At 43.9% G+C, this 21,433-nt stretch overlaps 2 protein-coding genes across 2 annotated transcripts; one reads left to right on the forward strand and one right to left on the reverse strand.

Annotated features, from left to right (window-relative positions):
- Nucleotides 1-410: 410 nt before the first annotated feature.
- Nucleotides 411-6,087, forward strand: LOC308322710 (uncharacterized protein). The gene is made up of 2 exons (XM_080774104.1): nucleotides 411-1,031; nucleotides 5,010-6,087. The coding sequence occupies exons 1-2, from the start codon at nucleotides 1,015-1,017 to the stop codon at nucleotides 5,701-5,703; spliced, it is 711 nt and encodes a 236-aa protein (XP_080630230.1). The 5' UTR covers nucleotides 411-1,014; the 3' UTR covers nucleotides 5,704-6,087.
- A 1,430-nt stretch (nucleotides 6,088-7,517) lies between these two features.
- On the reverse strand, nucleotides 7,518-19,776 carry znf711 (zinc finger protein 711). Its single transcript, XM_080773259.1, has 10 exons — nucleotides 19,641-19,776; nucleotides 17,870-17,970; nucleotides 16,230-16,314; nucleotides 15,968-16,077; nucleotides 14,937-15,704; nucleotides 14,419-14,565; nucleotides 12,314-12,487; nucleotides 11,787-11,900; nucleotides 11,302-11,436; nucleotides 7,518-10,739 (listed from the first exon to the last, which is right to left on the reverse strand). The coding sequence occupies exons 4-10, from the start codon at nucleotides 16,044-16,046 to the stop codon at nucleotides 9,559-9,561; spliced, it is 2,598 nt and encodes an 865-aa protein (XP_080629385.1). The 5' UTR covers nucleotides 16,047-16,077; nucleotides 16,230-16,314; nucleotides 17,870-17,970; nucleotides 19,641-19,776; the 3' UTR covers nucleotides 7,518-9,558.
- Nucleotides 19,777-21,433: the final 1,657 nt, after the last annotated feature.

The raw sequence follows: 21,433 nt of genomic DNA on the forward strand, positions 1-21,433 counted from the left end.
CAGAGTTGAGAATCTATTCTCTAGTCTACATTACAACACTGTATAAAAACACTCCATATCACCATGCATGCCATGCTCCCATGACGTCAACTTTTGTGACATGACCCCCCTCCCAAAAATAAATAATGTCCCCGCACCTTTTATGTCCTGATGGCGCCACTGACAGGAACTGCTTTAACATCATTGAGCTGGGCTTCTGGAGTCGCAGTAAAACTCACGGCTTGACAGGGAAAACACGTTTGCAATGTTAGACCGAGGGGGGGGGGGTGGTCTGACCTCATCAAACCCTGTACTCTCAGGACACGCTCCATATATGGCCAGTACAGAATTCATTCCATATGTGACCCCTCATGCCAAAGCGCCAGTGCTCGCCCAGCAGTCTGCCGTTACCCAGGCGGATGCGTGCATGCAACCTCGCCCTTTAGGGCTAGTTAAAAACTAGCACTTGTGCTAATACACTGTAAACAATGCATCTGCAATGCAATGTAATTTTGATGTCCATGCCAAATAAATAAACATAACCTAACATGTTCCAGCATGTCTCTCCTCACAGCTCTCAAAGGCAATGGCCATAGATGCATAGCCTACTCATGCATGATTCACTGCCGATACATTTATACTTATTGATAGTATGTGCATTATGTTCACTCATTCATACCCAGCACAGATGACTGGTGTTAGAATCTCTTTCATTTTGTTATTTTATTATTATCTTATATTTCCTAGGAGGTGTGGACATCGATTGGTTCAGCGTCTTGTTCATGTCATGCCCTACAGCACAACCTCCTGATCTCTGTGAGTCAAGACTGTGTCACTCTGTCTCTCTCTCTCTCCAAGACAAGACATTACACCTACAGGCAGGTACTGGGGAGCAGACGTGATGACATCAGAGCTACAGTCAGGCAGGTACTGGTAGCAGTCTTATAAACCTTTAGCAAAAGACAGGAGAGACAGTTTGACAGTCTCAGCCCAACCAGACAGGTTAGAACACCAGCCTCGTTGGGACAACAGAAGATGATACTTTCTCACAGGTAAGTGTTGTTCTGGTTGGTCAAACTGCATCTGTTCACATGATCGCTGATTCGCCATAGAGCTGCGATCGATTAACTTTGTGGCGATTATTCTATCAATTACTTTTGCATGGCTTTCTGAAATGTCATCACGTGGCAGCCAAGTCTATGGACTGTTTTGTTTAGAGCCTAATTAAAAAAATAACCGGTTGCCAGCCAAGTCTATGGACTTTAATGTTTGTTTAGGGCAGTAAATGACAACGTAAGACGTTATCTGACTGAATAAATATTGCCCTAGGTGCACCCCACTTCACATGAGTGTGATTTTTGTGAAGCAATCGAATATTCGTGAAACACACATATTTGTTGAGTGGCGCTAGCCCCTTCTATGCCCAGCTTTGTGTGTCTGTGTGTACCACGGAATGTGATGATTTGATGCGCCGAGCACGGCATGTGATGATGTATGATGATGAGAGAACCCCTCACCTCACACGAGTGTGATTTTTAATAATCCGCTAAATATTTTATATGCCAATGAACTGACACGATCATCCATGTAGTATGATTAACCACTTAAGTGAGGGGCACTAATATATTAAAGTCTAACTCATGTTGCTATGATTAGGTGATGTAATGGTTATGGTGAACAAATTGTCTTTATTGTCAATGGCGTTTTTAAAACAAACATTGAACTAAAAACAAACATTAAACCTGTATATAGGAGGGGCTAGCGCCCCTCAAAAATAGACAATCTATTAATCTCACTAACCATTGCGATGTAACACGTTGTGAGCTTGTATATTTACCCTATTGGCCTGAATATAAGACTAGACTATTTGACATTCAATCAGTGTTGATTCCGTCGACTAAAACTAAGGCAAAAAATGTTCGTCAACTACCTTTTTCCACTGACGAAAACTAAATGGACACTAAATAAAAACTAAGCTATGATGACTAAAACTAAGACTAAATATACTGACAATTTCGTCAACAAAGAAAAACTAGACTAAAATGTTAGGAAGGGACTAGTGGACTAGAGATCCAGTATAAGTCATTACTACAATTAGTTGCATGCTGAAAATAGCTGATCTACAAGCTGACAACGTGTCATGCTGCAACGCGTTGTGAGCTTGTAGATCGGCTATTTTCAGCAAGTGAAAAAAACGGCATCAAGTCCCACCAAAATACATTTTAGTCAACTAAATCAACTGTAGATTTAGTCGACTAAAATCTTATGATTTCGACTAAACTAGACTAAACACTAAAACATTACAGGTGACTAAAATGTGACTAAAACTAAATGAAGACTATTCAAGACATTATGACTAAAACTAAAATCTAAATATGCTGCCAAAAACAACACTGCATTCAATGTTCCTTTTCCAGGGTGCGCTTTTCGGACCAGTCTAACATGCGGAAAACGACCGGATTAAGGTTGGCAAACATGCGTTAAGGTTTGCGAACATGCGATGCTCCGTGCTTGTGGTTATGGTTAAGTTAGGGTTTGAGGTAGGTTGTGGTTGTCGGACCAGTCAATGAGTCTTGAAAAAGAGTCGTCTTATATTCGGTTTGATCTATTCTACTGTATCCCTAGATTATTAGGTGTTTTGAGCAGTCAATTCGCCTTGCTATAAAATGTGATTACCGAACTGCTTTAAAATTAAATTTCTCATTTTATGATCTGTAGGTACATTTGCAAACATTTCCACACTCTGAGTTAAATTAACACTGAGGATTTGCTGTGCAAAATAATGTTGCATTCAGTTATGTTAAATAGCAGCTGTAAAAGTAAAAAATATTTTTTATAGATGCTCGTTTGCTTGCCTGGGCATATGCCTGAGCAGTTTAATTGTAGCATAACACTGAGCACACGCACACACACACACACGCACACGCACACGCACACGCGCACGCACACGCACACACACACACACACACACACACACACACACACACACACACACACACACACACACACACACACACACACACACACACACACACACACACACACACACACACACACACACACACACACACACACACACACACACACACACACACACACACACACACACACACACACACACACACACCTGATGTAATGCCAGCTAGCATCCACTTGAGTTAAAACGAAAATTACTTGCTATTTATAGTAATCTATTCTCAGTCTCAGTCTGAACGGCGATTAACCTGTCAAACAAGTTAAAAAAGTACATTTGCTTCTGAGATATAGTAGAGTAGGAAGTATGAATACCAACAAAGTCGCCCTTTTACCAACACGCTCCAGGCATACAGCCGGCAGAACTGCTCAGCCTGGTATTCCTAAAGTAAGTAACCTACGTGAATTATGCTTAAACGGTTAAACCTAACCTTATTCCAAACATTAACCTCATAAAACGGTGCCAAAACCTAACCCTATAGAGGGTATGCGCATGCTTAAAGTGAATGGCACATCGAGTGGCAAATAGAGTGGCAAAGCAACATGCAAATGTGAGTTTAACATTGTTTAACGTTGTTTTTTTTGTTTTCCCACGATTTTGTAACCCATTTTTCACCCCTGTGCCAATCATCTACTGTGATACTGGGCTCTACACACCCTCCGCCAACCTGGGGAGAGCAACGGACTTAACTCATGCTCCCTTCATGCCTGAGTGTCCAAGTTGCTCCTTTACACCTGACAGGGGGGAGTTTCCCTGGTTGGACGTAGCGTGTGGAAGGAACACGTTATTCCAACCAGTTCCTTTCCCCTCCATCAGGCGCCCCGGCTGGCCAGGGGGAGGCAGTTTAGAGACCAGGATTACTGCATGTTTTTGTGAGGGTACCTACCCTAGGGGACACGGGGAGAACATGCAAACTCCACACAGAAAACTGTTTAACGTTGTTTAATGCATTCAGATAGGACTTTTCTGTTGGTTGTCGGTTGTCAAGGCCAGAAAGTACCGTAGTTTTTGCCACTCAGTAGGCATTCCTGCCTCTTAAACCCCACGGGGGTCCGGGAGGGAAAATCTAAAATATCGGAGTTGGAACCCGAGACCTTGACCAGCCCCATTTACCCGCTGAGAGCTGTTCATGAGGTGGACATCCGGCTGCCCCCGCTGGCGGGGGATTGGGGCTCAAAGGGTACTTCCGGGTTTGATGATGATGTCACGCGCATACCCTCTATTGGCCATATTCAGACCGCAGCCATCTTGCCAGCAAGGTGATGCCTAGGTGATACTTCCCATAGACAGCCCATTCATCCAAACGTAAAAAAGTCCTCTCTAATTATATTAAACAACGTCAAAATCACCAACAGCTGTAGGGAAAGCTCTTTCAATCTGTAAAGTTTTTGTTTAATACAAATCCACCATAGACATGTTGAGTATCAGAGTATGGAAAGGCTCGTTATCAGTAAAGCAACCTCCTGCATTATGTGCAAATTCAAAACAGGTGGTACACATGGGCCGTTGTGATATTCAACGAGCGCTTCTAAACTCCAGAACTTAGAAAAGAATCACATGCAACTTAAGGAATTTCTTGACAGGAAGTAGCTCATAAAATGTCTATGGTGGATTTTTATTAAACAAACACATTGCAGATAGAAAGAGATTAATTCAAGCTTTCCGTACAGCTGCAATGTTGGTGAGTTTGATGTTATTTAATACAATTAGATAGGATTTTTCAGTTTGGATGAATGGGCTGTCTATGGGAAGTTGCACCTATAGTTAGCACCTTGCTGGCTAGATGGCAGCCGTGTGCATATCGTCAATTCCTAAACTTAACCCCAGTAAAACTATGCCTAACCCTAAACTTACTTCTAACCTGATTCTCAGTAAAATAAAATAAAGAATACAAGAACTGCCACACCGAGCGGTCGGCGTGAGGTTGGTGGAAAAAAACGAGGGCCAGATGGATTATGGGCGACGCCGCGACGGTACCTGTTAACGGAAGTATCAAGACATGGAAAATGTACTTAGTTACCTTACGCCGCTGAAGGTCCTTTACCTCCCCATGCAGGGTCCTGTTCCGAGGCTTTCTGCTACTGAAGCTGGTGACGGTGTTGCTGTTCCCTCAGGGAGCAGTGCTGCCCCTGGTGGCGGGAGCCATGTACAGTCTGCAGGCTCGGTCGTGGCTCCGCTCGCCTCACATCTCCACCAAACCCTCCAATGTGCTGCTGCGACAGTTGGCCCTCGCCGACTCTCTGCTGTTGCTGTACGGGGCCCTCAGGCTGGGGGCGGCAGCGGCGTGCGTCTGGGTGGACGTGGCTGGCCCCGTGACGACCACGGAGATGTCAGAATGTCAGCGCGTGTGCGTGTTGTTGTGTCAGTGGCTCCTAGATGCTCACCACCTGGCATCGTTGCTTCTGCTGGGGCTCCTGGGCTTGGAGGCCACCCTCGTATGTCACTGGCCGCTGCAGACCCGCTCGCTCCGGACGTCTCACTTCGCCCAGCTCGGCTGCGGACTGGTGTGGGCACTGGTCTTAATGGAGGTCCTGGTCTCGCAGGCTGCCTCGGTTTTTGTCTGGGACACAGCAGCAGGGCTCCAGGTGAATCCTCGAGCTCTGACGCAGCCACGACAACACGCTGCTCTGTCCCACTCCCTGCCAACCTTCTCCGTTTACCTGCGGAGGGTGCTGTGGCTGACCGATTCCTGGCTCCACTATACCGTCCTCTGCAACAAACCAAAGAGAGCCAAGAGTTGCTTCCATTAGAACCGCTGCATGTGAAAAAGAAATATGCACAATGACTCATTAATTAGATATTTATTTTATTTATTTACTGCTTCAGTTTCCAGTAATAACAAAACAATAATAACTAGTGCCTTCAGGCACTAGTTATTATTGTTGTTGTTGCTGCAGTGGTTGTTGTTTTGGTATGGTTGTCTACTGCAGCAGCCAATATAGGCTAATGGATTGGTTGCTTTTCACAATTAAAATAAGACATTCTCATGTGCGACACAGTAATAATCACATCCTGGTTTATTTTGGTACTAGTCTGGCAGCCAACCAAGGGGCATTTTTGGCCAAAGTTAAAGTTGGCTAAATAAAGCTATAGATAGCTTTATTATCCGATTGGCAGCCAGTCAAGACAAAACAAAAAAACCAAGACTGGCCATCTTGCTTTATGTAGGTGTGACATATGTACCGGTAGTTGTCCCTTTAGTTTTAGGAGATCATTAGTAGGCTACTTTAGGTGTCTATTCATTCCAATGCAAACACAACTTCTAGCCCCATGGGCACTGAACAAAATATTGGACCCATGCTTTACAAGTCAACACACATCTTCTGAACATTGACACTAAAATGGCATTTAGGAGAAAATGTGTCATTGACCTATCTCTGTACTAGCAACATACATTTTGATGAATTGAACAAGGTGGACCCTCTTGTAAACAAGTGTAATGCTTAAATGGGTCGTCCACTCACAGTTAACAGTGTTTGTATTGAGTTTGTGCTTAAAATGTACTGTAATTCTGTTAATAAATATTTCAATCAATCAATCAATCAATCCTCTCGCGAGATCTGGTAAGCTATGCGATCAACAGAAATTCTACATTTTAATAATGTACAATGTGTACATTATTGTACACGAAACCCGTCGCACCAGTAGCTCTGAGTGCACTTTGACATGGCTTTGACTGTAAAAAATATTTCCCATTCCCATCTATGTCCAAAGAAGAATGGATCTCTTCCAATGTAATTAATTAGATTTAGACCAAAAGAAAAACACCTACAATAAATCTAAAATAGAAACAAAAAAGGAGATCTAACGTTCTTCTTTTTCTTTTCTTTTTTTAACTTAAAACTATTTTCCCAATTATTTTGGGGACCACTTGAAATATCCGTACGGTCCACCAGTGGGCCCCGCCGCCCGGCCTACAGGTTAGGAATCTAAAGCATTTTAGCTTAAGCAATGATATTTATAATTTATGCCACCTTCCTAAAAGCTTAGTTTTTACATCATCACATTTGTCCGATTAAAAAAAAACATCAAACTGTACCAACCTCAGACTGGGCTGGTCCACCGTCCACATTACACGCTGGTCCCCGAACTCAAAGATGTTTCCTAATGGAATAAATTGGTTCCACTTTCACATTAAAAAAAATGGGCTGGCTGAATTCAGCTACACTACAGACAATCTCGTGTCGTGACTCGTGTGCATGCTTTGTATCAGCTCAGCTGTGTGTAAAACAAGTCAAACAAGCTGTTTAATGTTGATTGATGTGATGAGACACATTACTGTAGTAGTGTAGTTGTAGAAATGCTTTCGAAAGCACGCGATACACACGCACAGAGTGAAATCCAGCCGCCACACTGCCACAGCCATCGTCCTGACGTTGAACTAATCAATGTTATGGTTGTAACTTGTCCTTATCCTAATGCAGAAACAACTGAGCTACGTTCCTTGAAACTTTGAGAATCATCTGAATCACTGATTTAATTACTCACCTCGCCTGCGTGTAGGGGTGAAACCGTCGTCACAGGACAACACTGCCATCTAGTGGCAAAAAGGATAAACAAAGTGTAAAAAGAATCGTTTATTTTTGTTCCTCCCCACCAGTAGTTCAACAATCAGACTGAAAGAAAAATAGACTAAAGTACACGAAATGAACGGAACTTTAGTATATACCACAATAATTCATATTGTTTATTTTTTAATAAAGCATAAAGAATATGCTTAAAACTAATGCCAATGTCTTGAGCAGAGTTCAAGGGTAATAATCCCGTGTCTGGGACTCACCCTGTTAATAAAAACTAGAGTGGTGGTGTGTGTGTGGGTGGGGGCTGATGTTAGTGAGCACAAACATGAACACAAAATCCAATCAATTACCCATAAAACAGAATAATGCATGGTTTCACGCACCACTTTCAATGACAACTCATAGTTCATAGATTAAGGCCTATTCATACTCCACATATAGTGTGATAAGGTGAACTGGAAAAACTACATGACGTCACGCCACAGTGATAAACGACTCACCACTCACCCCAACACATATCTGTTTTTACTATGCACCGTTTCGGTGGTCACCCCATCACCTAAAACTGGAGTATGAATAGGCCTTAAGAGTGATGCTTTCCTACATACAGGCTGAGAGGCAACACCCAATGCCATTTTTACTCACTGACAAAAGCTCAGAAATTGTCCATTATCTGGGATATATATATATATATATATATATCCTCCATACACGTAAATTACAAATAATAAAAAAATAGCGGGAGAAGTAATTAAAGTGCTGTCTACTGACTCAAACATACATATCTCAGAAAAGTATTTATACAGCATGTTTGAGATTTGTTTTTTAAAAGAACCACTTTCTTTCTGATTAACCGAGTTCAGTGCTTGAAGAATAAAGAATTTGACAGATGTAAGGCTTGATTGCGATTAGATATTTTCTGCGGAGAGAGCTCTGTGTCATCATGGGGAACATATTAAGCTTAATTTATACTGGCGCACGACACCGCTGAAATGGCAGACCTACAAGTAAATCTGCTATTTTAGGGCGCGTGGCGAAGCATACAGTAGGCTTTAGGCGAGACGGTAAGACCTGACAGCCATCACTCAAGAGGTTACGAGACATTAATGTTAACAGTCTGTCTAATAATCGCCAACATCGAGCAAGAAAGCAAAACATTTTTGTACGCTAAAAGGATATTCCACCAATGTAATCAATGGCACCTCAATTCCATCTTTCTCCAGACATAATAATCTCACCATTTAATAAACACCCATAAAACATAGTTCTTTTTTTACATTTACAACAGAATATACATTATACATGATTATTTTTTAGAGTGCTCAGACTTGTGAGGAAAAACAATATACAAAAAAGAAATGAGGTACAGGTTAGATTTATGGAATACCCTTTAAAATAAAAAAGGTGTGCTATTGATGTAAACATTGCTCCAAACAATTTGATCTCAAAAGTGGCTCTTCCTGCGCCTCGGATTATGGCATTTAAAAACAAATGTCGAGAGTAAAAGCTGGTTAGAAAAGGAACAAAATGATACTAGTTGGTAAGTGTGGAGAGAGAGGGGATGCTTGTTTCTCCTGTATTCATTCCACGTAGTCTCAAAGCAGAACTGGCATTACGGTCACAAAGCACCACTTGCTATGTTACAGGACACGGTTGTCATTCTTGCAGCATTTCAGCTGAGTGGATATAAAAATATAGAAGATTTGAAACCCTGAATATATATATATAGTTCATAATGTGATTCCTCTGCAGCAAAACAAGACAAAAAAAAGTTACAGCTGTCCCACAACATGAATACACTCTTTTTTTTCTCCTTTTTCTTTAAAAAAAATGTTTTCTCGCATCACTTCCAAAGTTGGTGGTGGTGGTGGTGGAGGTGGGGGGTGTATTAGACCCATGTCACCACGGAACACAGAATGGTCAATTAAAATGTTGCCGTCATCTTCATCATCATCAGTCTACATCCTTTTCTTAAAAGCTTTAGATTACCTCTGGGGTTGTGAAACTGATTTGCTCGGGAAAGAAGTGTGTGTGAAAAGGTTATGTGCGTGCGTTGTTTGTACGTGTGCATGAGTCATGGCATGTTTACATCAACATGTCTTTGTGATGCCTGGCTATATGCTGGCTTTTCTCCGAAGGCCTCCTAAAGCCCTTGGTGCAGTAGTCACAGCGGTGGGGGTAGTCCTTGGTATGGATAGAAATGACGTGCCGCTTGAAGCCAGAAGCGTCCGTACTGTTGTACTCGCAGTACTGGCACTGATAGACTTTCCTGCCGCTGTGCGTCTTCATGTGTTTCTTCAACTCGGCCGGCTGCCGGAAGCCCCGCCGGCATCGCTTGCACTTAAAGGGCAGGTCCTTGGTGTGAAGGGACAGGATGTGGCGGCTCAGGGTGAAGGTGTCCACGGCGGTGAAGTTACAGTGCCTGCACTGGTGCACCTTGTTGCCCTTGTGCGTCTCCGCGTGCTTCTTTAGCTCCGACGGCCTGTGGAAGCCCTTCTCGCACACGTCACACTGATGCGGGAAGTCCTTGGTGTGCACAGAGATGATGTGGCGCTTCAGGTCGCTGGAGTTGGTGCTCTTGTGCTCGCAGTGTGGGCACTGGTGCGTCTTGTGACCCTGCACCATCTCTATGTGCCGCTGCAGCTCCCGCGCGTCGGCGTAGGCCTGCGGGCAGTGGCTGCACTTAAACGGCAGGTCGGCACCATGCTTGCTCTTGATGTGAGTCTTTAAGTTGGACTGATCCGCACAGCGGAAATCGCAGTGCGGGCAGTGGTACGGCTTCTCGCCCGTGTGGGTCCGCATGTGTTTCTTGAGCTCCGACGGGTGGCGGAAGCCTTTGGCGCACTCGACGCACACGTGGGCAAAGTTCTTACTGTGCACGGCCAACAGGTGGCGGTTCAACAAGCCCTGCTCAGCCGTCTCATAGTCACAGTACTTGCAGTGGTGTAGTTTAGGCTCGCGGTCCTTGACGATGAGCTTGTCAGAGCCCAGGGGGCTGGTCTCGTGATAACGCCTGGCATACTCCGTGTACTCAGGAGAGTGCTCGCTGTGATGGCTCAGCAGCTTGTGGCTCTCCATGTGGTTGTGGAAGTTGACCTTCTTGTTGGTGGTGAAGTCGCAGTCGGTGCACTGGTACCTCTTCTTCAGCAGGTGGTCCGGGTGGTTCTTCATGTGGCACTTCAGGAAGCCTCGCGAGCGGAACTTCTTCCCACAGATGTGGCAGGGATAAACGGTCAGCGGCAGGCCGTCTGGGCCGATGATCACAGCTGAGAGAGATTAAACGGACAGAGACATTCTTTTACAATGATGGAAATTATATTTTAAAAACAATAAAAACGATTCTTCCTTTAAAATGCAATGGGAACAGCTAGGGCCATGTCATTTCTTCAAGAAATATTTTTACAAAATCATTTTGATAATATGTATATTGACCAAAACAAATATTAAAACAATAATTAACATATAGGGCACTGGTCCTTTAAGAAAAGCATAGGCAGGGTCTAACGCCAGCTCACGTAGAACAAGGACTATTTAAAGAGGACACGAAGCGAAGACTGTACGGTGGACTGGAATTGAAGGCACAATTTTCCCGAGATTTCTTGCAAAGCATTTGCCTTCAATGAGCAGCTTCCGTGTGCGTCCCGGAGAAAGACACGCTGTGATTGGCCAGTAGTCACTTGAGCGACAGCGAGAGGCATGGAGGAGTCGCATGAGTGAGCGATGCTGCCCAAGTGTGGTCAACAGAAAATAAAACGTTGATGGTTAATTTACGAAAAAACTGAAAAAGTTAAATATGGACTATAAGAGTGTGATGGCGGCTGATCATACCAGTCTGACACTGCCGATTCTCGCCCTTCTTCTTCTTCTTGGGTTTGGGTTTTAGTGGACGGTTCGGTCCGAGTCCATCTCTGATCTGCAGGAAAGGTGTTGCCGTTCCATTCTTCACCGGTTCAATGTTGTTACCTGCATAGACACACACACAGCTCATCACCATCCGCATGGATAGATCCTAGCTCTGGTTCTATCCAAGAATATTTTAGAGAATAATTTTTATATGATACTTTTCATGCTATGAAATGGGGCTGGGCGGTATGACTTCAAATCAATGTCAGGATTATTTAAAACTTTTAGTGGTTAAACAGACTAATTGAATTTGAAGGGGGGGAAAAAAGAAGGAAAAGAAAGAAACTTGTTTCTCAATTATTCGGTTATAGATGTCAGTTATTGAACCTAAACATCGATTTCAACATATTTTTGGTTAATTGCCCAGCCCTACTATGAAAACAGTGTACATCCAAGCCGTAATGTTTTACCATAAGCATTTGCCCAGGACACGGGCACAAACGTCTTGTTGTTTAGGGAGTCGTCGTCTTCCTGATCTACTACCACCTCCATATACACCTGCTCAGCCATGTTTCTCTCTGTATCTACAAACAGTCACAGAGACAACGCCGTTTTAGCGCCTAAAACCTGACCTGGGGCCACCTGGGGACCTCCTGTCCGATGTCTGGGTTTCGGTCACTCAGTAGCAGTGGTGGACAAAGTACTCAACCCCAGTCAAAGTACAGATTTGGTCTAATATTAACTCCTCCACAGGTGAAAGTTTCTCAGACAAATGTACTTGAGTTAAAAGTATTTAAAATTACAAATTTGTATATTTTCGTTTTAATATCAATGCATTGATCTATTGAAATTTAGACATGAAAATAAATCAATGTAAGTGACAATAGCTGATCTTGCACGTGAGCTTGCGGATCTGTTAAGTACAGTACACTACTCAAGTACATGTACTTCATTGCTGTCCACCACTGCTCCACAGCGGGGCTTGTTTCACACTTACTGGTGTCTTCGTCGTCATCGTCGGTGTCTTCGTCCTCCTCCTCCACTTTGGGCTGGTTCTTCACGGCCATGTAGACCATTTTGTCCCGGCCTACTCCTAGCCTGCCCGACGACGCTGCCTCCAGATCAGGATGGCTGTTGTGGTAATCATCCTCCGTTATGACTTCCGTTCCTCCTACAAGACACAAACGTGAGGGGAAAATACATCCCATGAGATTTAACGGAGGAGCACTGGTACCTTGTACTTTATTTCTTGTATGTCTGTTTTTGAGTGGTGCAACCACTCCCTTACGGAGCTATGTGTGTGGGTGGCTGGGTGTCTGGGTCTGAGCACGAAAACAGCATGGTTGTTTTTCACCACCTGTGCGCAACCTAACGCACACACAAACACACACGCACGTATTAACTGTATATATGATGCTTTCGGGTGTGCCAGTACATTACAGTGACAGTACAGTAGAGTAGAGGGACCGCCACACGGTAACGCTGTCATTTCTCAACCGTTTCGGACGTGGGGTGGCACACCGGAACCCGGCCCGGCCCCTTGGGCACGTTCCTGTGGGTCTGGAACATTACTAACCCTATCCTCACAGGGTCAGTCTTAACCGGCCACGTATGTCGAACTCCGTCACGGTCTAAAGCCTCCTCATCCCCTCCACATATTTCTGGCAAAAGCCCTTGAGGGGTGATTTCTCCATTCTTCAAAATGTGCTTCACTGTCTGCCTGTTTTGCTTTTATGTTTTGTGTGGGGACTGCGGATGAAAATGATTGCTAAATCTGGTGTACCCTATTGGCCTGAATATAAGACTGTGACATTCAATGTTATTTTTCCACAAATGAGACTTGAAAATGGGGGTCGTCTTATAATCATCATCGTCTTATATATAAGGGACAATTTTTTACATTGCATTTGTGTGTAATGTCCATTAATATGCTTTGTCCCATCGAAAAACTAAAATAAGGTAATGTAAAAGTAAAGCTGCCAGGAAACGTATTATTCAGGCATTGGTCTCTTAATCGCAAGGTCGCTGGTTAGATCCCAGCTGGAGATCTGAGTTACATGCATTTACCAGATAGGCAGAGGGAAAACAATGGACGAATTAGAGGAATTGTTGGCCATGGAGGTTAGGAGGTAATAGATATGAGCACGGTGATGGACTATGAGCACCACTTTCAAAACCACCGTTTTCGTGAAGTGGTGACCACTGAAAACGTGGCCACCTAAAACTAGAGTCTGAAAATAGACCTTAATATTCCACTGATAATCTGAATGATAGCTCAAATATCACAGCCAGTGTGAGTAAGCGGTGCCTACGCTGATGATTGTGTGCTGGAATTCAGGCGGTGCTGCTCTATTTGACATGTGGGCGCTGGTATTCATGAGTGCGCTGACTGTGTTGGTTCCCCGTGTGTGTGTGTGTGTGTGTGTGTGTGTGTACACACACACAAACACGTGAGCACTGCAGCGCTTGCTTGTTCAATTAGTGTAATTGGTTGCATCTTTGTGTTGTTTGGCTGGCAGATATGCCAGCCAAACTATTCAAGAAAATATATATTTTGTGGACACAGAGCACCAGGCATTCCGCAAGGCTTCCTTTGTCCCTTTGTGGAGCACAATCACAATTCACATGATAACTGGAGCTCTTCTAGTTGAAGTTTGAACTAAAAGAAATAAGATAATATGCGTGCATATTACACGTTTGATTTGATACACTTTGTAATTTCCGACGACGCATTAGTCCAACAACGTGGCGTTGCGTGCGGTTAGGGACAGGGTTAGTAATGGGGTGAGTCGGAATAATGCACTATTGGAATAACAATAATAACTCAGACAAGACAGGAGTCGGATTGGATGTCGGGTCCTCGTGACTCACAAGGAGCATCTGTGCACTACTCTGTGCACTAACTGGCTGAGAAAACGCCCCGACATTGACTTCACCAAAGTATTCCTTCAACTTTTCAGTTTAAGGAATTGTGGAGTTAAAGGTGGTTCCAATTATGCACACACACACACACACACACACACACACACACACACACACACACACACACACACACACACACACACACACACACACACACATAATCTAGATGATTTCACTTGCCTAAATCATCGTCTGCCTCTGCTTTGAAAATGTACACCTTGATGACCTCAGACCCATCGTCCTCTTTGCTCTCCTCATCTTCCATGACCTCAGTGCTGATCTCCAGAGGCGTGTCTCCAATGTCCAGCTTCTCCCCAACCTCATCCACTGCAAGGACATGCATTTTGCAACAAATAGTTATTAAAAATGGCACTTCACCCAAGATTAAAACTATGTAATTGCATAACACATACGGTAACTAAAACTCATATAGTCTCTGTCTGGTGGAAACCTCTAATGTCCAAAACATACTTTTCAGGATTCAAATTCAAAAACAGCAAAAGCAACAGATCTACGAGCTCAAAATGCATTGCTTTGTGTCACATTTCAAGCTTGCGGATCTGCTACTTTTCATGCTTTTCTGTGGCGCTGTAGTATGATCGAGCAGGGCATTCATTTACAAAAATAAAAACACAAAAGGTTTGTTTCTGCCTGACAGCGACGTTATATTCAATGTAGCTTCAATGCATTCAACTCACGAGAGATCATGAGATAATCTTCAGAGCTGCTTCTGGCGTCGTCATCCTCATCCGTCTGGAGGGCGACCGCCTCGGCTGGAAGCTCCTCGTGGATGACGGTCTCCGAGTCGGCCTCCGTGACCATCACCTCCTGGGAAACGAGCTCCTCATCCAGGGTGTTCCCTTGGTGCTCAGACAGCAGCTCTGCCACAAACACCTGGTCTGGCATAACGTGGTGATGGTGGTGGTGGTCCGAGTCCTGGATGAGGCCTGAGGTCAAGACGTGGTGGTGGTGGTGGTCCAGAGCCTCCTCTATGGCCACCTCCGTCCCCAGAATGTTCTCAGGCATGATGACGTTATGCTCTGAAGGCACCATGTCCTCGTGGCTTTCCACCCCCTCTACGTCCACTTCGAGGCCTTCGACCACCCCCTCTTCCAGGCCTTCCACTTCCACCTCTTCCTCGAGGCCCTCCACAACATGGCCTTCCAGGCTTTCGACGTCCACCTCTGTATCCAGGCCCTCCACCACCTCCGCCTCCAGACCCTCCTCTTCCACCTCGGCTTCTAGCTCCACTACATGGGTATGTAGGCCCTCCACCACCTCCGCCTCCAGACCTTCGACGTCCGTTTCCAGGCCGTCCACCACATGAGTCTCCAGGTCCTCCACTTCAAGGCTGTGCTCCAGGAGAATGCCCTCGTCGGTCATCACATCGGACAGAAGCATGCCCTCGGGCACCGACACCACAATGTGCTCCCCATCGATGTGAGCCAGGCCTCCCATTCCTGCCACTGCAAACACAAACACGTTCAGTGTGTCAATCATTCCAAGGATACTTTGCAATAATATGTAATTTGAGTTGAAGTGCACTGATGAATAGTAGGTAATGATAAGGAGGAGGAAACGATTGACAAGATAATTCTGTGCATCAACTTTAATAATACTTGTGGGTGTCTGCCTATTAAATTAAATAATATTTCTGTTGCAAAGCACATGATGAAAAGCGCTGTTCACAATGAGTCTGCCAGGCACTCTGTCTACTTCGTTCACCTACCAAGATCTTGCATGATCATTGCATGGGGCATCTTCAGCTCCTGTGTGTGCAGCTCCAACACCCCCCCACCTTGGTCCATGTCTCTTTTCTCTCTCTCCCAGAAAAGAAGACTGAAACACGCGCCATGGGGAATTGCATTAGACACTTCTTTCATTGTGTGTAATTCAACATCAATGTGACGAGGACTGACCAGACCAGTCTGACCAGACCAGACTGACCAGTCGGACGGACTGTGAACAGACAGTTCAGCATGCATACCTACCTTCACATTTGATATGCCAAGGCTCTTCAGAAGGAAACCAGGAAGGTGTTAACGGCACTCCCTTCCATCAGCAGTCATCATGGTGCTGTACACAAAGGAAAATACACAACACTGTTGGCATACATTTTTAAAAGGTGCAAAGGGGAAACAGACTTTTTTGGTATTGTATTTTTCTGTATTCTTAAGTGCCCTTGGTTTTTTGGAAGATGCTATATAAATTAAAGTTATTATTAATATAATTATTGATGAATAAAGCTGCACAAAAAACAACAGACATCTTTATAAATGCTTATAAATACTAAAAACGAACATGGTTACTTCACAAGAACAATGTTGGTAAAAGAGATCCACTGTTATTAATTTTTTTACATGAACAGAATTTCAACTATGACCCAACTCTAAAAACGTCTCTCTGCATACTGGTTTCACTTTCACCAATCACCAAACACCAACAGGAATGTCAGGCTGTCCTGGCCAGAGATGGTTGTGTTTCGTGAGGCCAAGCATTAGCATTAGCTGTGATTGGACTACTTTTGAAGGCGCAGTAATACATTGTTTCTGTGAGGCAAAAAAAATCCTTGTATATCCTTATTTCAACTTTTTATAAATTTGTTTTGTAAATGAATGCCCTACTCTGTCATACTAGTAGTAAATTAGTAATGTCACTGAAAAGTAGCAAACATAGTCAAACTACAAGCTCACAGCGTTGTGAGCTTGACAATAGCCCTGACAATAGCACCGGGACAATTTGTTTATTTTTGTTCCATGGTCTTATATGAGATGATTCTAAGATGACCCAATGTTATTTTCCATACAGAGAAACACTTCTGTGACTGTGACCCAGGGGATGAGCGAGTGACATCCGGACTTGGGTACTCTACTGGAACACAGCTTTAACAGAAACAGTTTTGGTCTGGACAATGGACATAAGAGGTTTCCACCCAACAACAATTATATACAGACCATAGACCAACCCTGTTCCAGGTGGCTTAGCTAATAACCACGCTCGGCTGTAAAAATGACAAAGTAGGAGCAGCCACTTAATATCAGCTTACCCTCGCAACGTTTAATACTGGCTGATAAAAGACAGAGAAACAAGGGTGACTAATGAGTGTGCATGCATGAAGAATGCAACCCCTTCTTAGTGTTAAGTATGGTGTTGTAATACAGAGCCCAGGATTAATGGCACTTAAAACTGCAGTCCATTTCATAAGGTTTACGTCCTCTGGTAATTGTAACCTGTGATTCCAAACCAGATCTCCCGTGTGGGAAACGGAAACCTAGAGTGAATATACCGTTCGGCCAGGGAGATTTGGGCCACGCAGGGCACATTGTCAACCAGTAGGTGTCCTACTCCTACCTAGCACCAAGGTAAGAATGTCTCAAAGGAAGAGTAGGGAGACCACATCCAACAACTGGATGGATGCACCAGTTATATCATATTAACTACACATTGGTTAAAATAACATTTTATTTTACCATTTACTCATTAGAACAAGTTCCAGATAGGAGCTTTAACATGTATCCGGCTTAGATATTGGCATATATTATGGATGTTTTCAACAGGTCAAATTCAGTGCAGCAACATTTCACTTGACAAGATATTTAGATAGATTGATACAAACAAACATCATAGTTACTGTTATCATGGTGAGGAAAGCGGCAAGCGTGGGATGGGTGCACATTTTAAATGGCATACTGGATATGATGACCACATGTAATTGTCCTGGGGCAACATTGCCTGCATGAACAAACCAAACATAAAAACGTGTCAAGCCCACTAAGAGCAGCAGAGGCGTTTTAATACATGTCACGATGGCAAGTTGTTTCCAATCCAGAACGTTTGGGGACAAAGCTCTTCACAGACAGAACTGAAACGTGAAACATACGTTTCAGGTCAAATTTCCCCATCATGTTCCCCTCGAAATATAACACAATTCTGGTTCTCAACATGCCATGGGTCCAAACCCCCCAGGTTCTTGAGGGTGTTCCATTCAGAAATTACTGATAGTAAGGAACCAAATGGAGCCTTGCAGGTCTGTAACTCTGAGGCCCCTTTTCCACTGGGGTTGAAACAGTTCAGTTATTTTTTCCTTCCCAATATTGAACCAGTTCAGAGTGTTTCCACTGAAAAGGAATTGGTTCAGAACCCTATAAGTTGGATCGGAACTGGAATTTCCGTGAAAACACCATGGTTCCACGAATCTAAAACAGAACCAGTTCTAGAACCAAAGTTATTTGGGTGGAAAAGGGGCCTGAGGCTGAGCATGCAAAATGTTAAATTAGCAGTAGCACTGAGGATTTTACTGTTTTTACAGTGTAGATCGGGGTCCCAGACAATATAAAAAACCAACAACAATCGTATGAGTTGGGGGTCCATTGCATATTGCATATTCAAACCAGGGGTCCTGGAAACCGAAAAGTTTGAGAATTACAGCTTTAAAGGGGTGTGTGTGGACTGTGGACTCAGTGGCGAACTTCCTCTGCCCAGTCGTTCCATCCTGTTAGGAGCACTGCAACATGCTCCCCCACCAACCAACCCCGAAGCATCATCATCATCCCTGGCTTGGAGGAAGTTCATCATCACAGATAAAAAGGGGGCTGAGCTGAGGCAGAAGAAAGACTGCCTGGGGGACTGGACTGATACATGTAAGCCAGAGCCACTTTGTTTTATGGTCCAAATGGCCTGGGTATCTTGCCGGACCGGTCCATAATGGGTCCTCCAAACCAAAATACCAACAGTGGCTTTAAAGGAGCAGGAGATACTTTCGTAATTTAATAGTGGGGTATCTTATCAAACTCTAATCTTTAATATAAAACCAGTTATCTTCCTTGTCATTCATGACTCTTTACACTTTAAAGCATTCTCCATAAAGACCCAAGCCAAGACTCTTTGCAGCAAAAAAAAGAAAAAGCCCCGAATTTATGGCCGCCAATGAAAGCACTGCAAACATTATGCAATGAACAGCGGCTAGCTTAGTTACCGCCCTGCCCTCCACCCACTGCTGCTAACAGCTAGCCACCATGCTAGCCACCCAAGCTAACAGGGCTGGTCCCCCGCCCGGCGCCATCTTGTTTAGCCAAAATAGCTAACATATGCAATGCAAATAAATCGATACCTCGCCGCTATACAGACAGTGTGAATACTTAAAATGCACCAACACTATGCAACACACACACACGAGAATAATACAAGAATAACCAGCCAATGGTATCTCAGCCGTGCATATTTTACGCCCTTTATTCGGCGCAACAGCAACCGTCTGGCTGAGTTAGCTAGCGTGCTAACAGCTAGCCCGCATTATCTTCCATGTTGTTTTGGACGCTCGGGCTCAAAGAGGCCCGCTGCGGCCGACTGGGCCCCCTCGGCCATTTCAATACGCATTTCCAACGGATTGCGAATAATTTTACCTGATAACGTAGTGTTCCGAGTGTCGCGGTGGTTTTATCCCCCTTGTCGGTTCAGTGTGTTGTACTTGGGGTTTATTTTGGACGGTAAGCTAAGTGCGGCCTGCTGGTTTGGATCCCCGGGCGCTCTTTGCTAGGCCTCGGCCAATCAGGTCGCTTCCTGACAAACCGAAGCGTACATGCCACATCCCATGGCTCGAACGAACGGCCGCGCTGTGATTGGCTGGTTTGGTTACTCAGGCAACCGCGCGGTTAGGTACACTTCCAGACCCCGTTCGTTTAGTTCAGATTCAGAAACTCGTTTTTTATTTAAGATCAAAAGCTTCTGGGTTTACTACTTTACACAAGTCGAAAGGCCTGCCAGGGCCAGGGGGTCTGTGTTTACTAACTATTTTATGTGTTAATATATAGGACTACAACTACAAGTGGAGTTTGTTTACTACCACCTCATCCCCTCTTTTTACTGTACATATTTAGTTTAATGACGTTTATATGACTTTTCTCCCTTTGTTGCATAGTAACTTATATAGGTTACTGTATACCGGTATATGTCATTAAATGTTCTGATGAATTGAAATTGGAGGTAGAGGACCCCAATGGAAACAAGCCAGTGCTTGCTTTCTGGGATTTGTACTGCTTTTAGCAGAGTTTGTATTGAACTGTACTGCCTGCCCTGCTGTGCAGTGCTTTTGCAAACGGAATCAATCAATCAATCAATCAATCAATCAATCAATCAATCAATCAATCAATCAATGTTAACACACTTGGATGTAAGCCTATTAGCCTACTTGGAACTGTCTTGCCTAATGGGATTTTAATTACTTTATGAGTTGTCTGTTATATTTACTTTATCTTTAGTTTTCCCCAGTTGAAAACATAATTTAGGGATCGCATCTTTTAATTGTGTTTGTGACTGTCTGCAGTACCACTGTACCTACCAGTCTACTATAGCTGGCTTAGCTGCCTTTTATTTACCTCCGTTTTTGTACTTTCTTTGCTGTCCACCGAGTAAATATTAGTAGTTACACGGTCATGTGGATAGTGTATAATATCAATCAACGTCAATCATACTATTATTACGACTCGAGATTGTCCTGTCATATACGTTGTCGACGCTCAGAGCAAGTTGCCGGGGCAACCAACTAGCCAATTAGTATTGCTATTGTTCCTCCCGGCAATGGGATGTAGTGTATAGCCACTCCAGAGGGAGGGCGGGGTGGCCTCGTTTAGCGCGCTGATCCGGCCTGAGTATTTGCGTCATGCACAGCAGAACAGAACAGAGTAGGCTACATGTCATGAATGCAGTCATTCTGCGCTGCGGAAGGAAGGACTACTTAATTTATGGGGATTAGAAAACTCGGTCTCAGTCCCAAATACTCAATGGACCGTGGGTAATGGATCAGTTTCCCAAACGTAAGGTCGCGACCCTTCTTGGGTCGCGGACCAGTTTTTAGGGGTCGCGACTAAATATCCCGTTTTAAAAAATCCTTAGATTCCTTTAATAAAAAAACTCATGTATGAATGCCTCCTTTTTGAACATTTGTTTGAACACGGCTGCTATTATTGCTATTGTAGCTGTACATTTTAGAGAATGCTAAAAAAAATAAGCGTGTGTGTGTCACTCTGTAATCTGTATGCTCAGTGCAGTGAGCCTGTATCTGAGCCAGTTCAGTAAAATGGTGGGTAAGGCTATTAGGCTAATGCTTTCATTTGATAACTGCTTTTAACAATTAAGAGATAAACGTCTTGTTACTCAGATGGAGTGCATGGCTGCACTGACTCAGTGGTGTAAAGCA

This window comes from Protomyctophum bolini (genome assembly GCF_963924005.1).
Source record: "Protomyctophum bolini genome assembly, chromosome: 10".
In the NCBI taxonomy this organism is placed as follows: Eukaryota; Metazoa; Chordata; class Actinopteri; order Myctophiformes; family Myctophidae; genus Protomyctophum; species Protomyctophum bolini.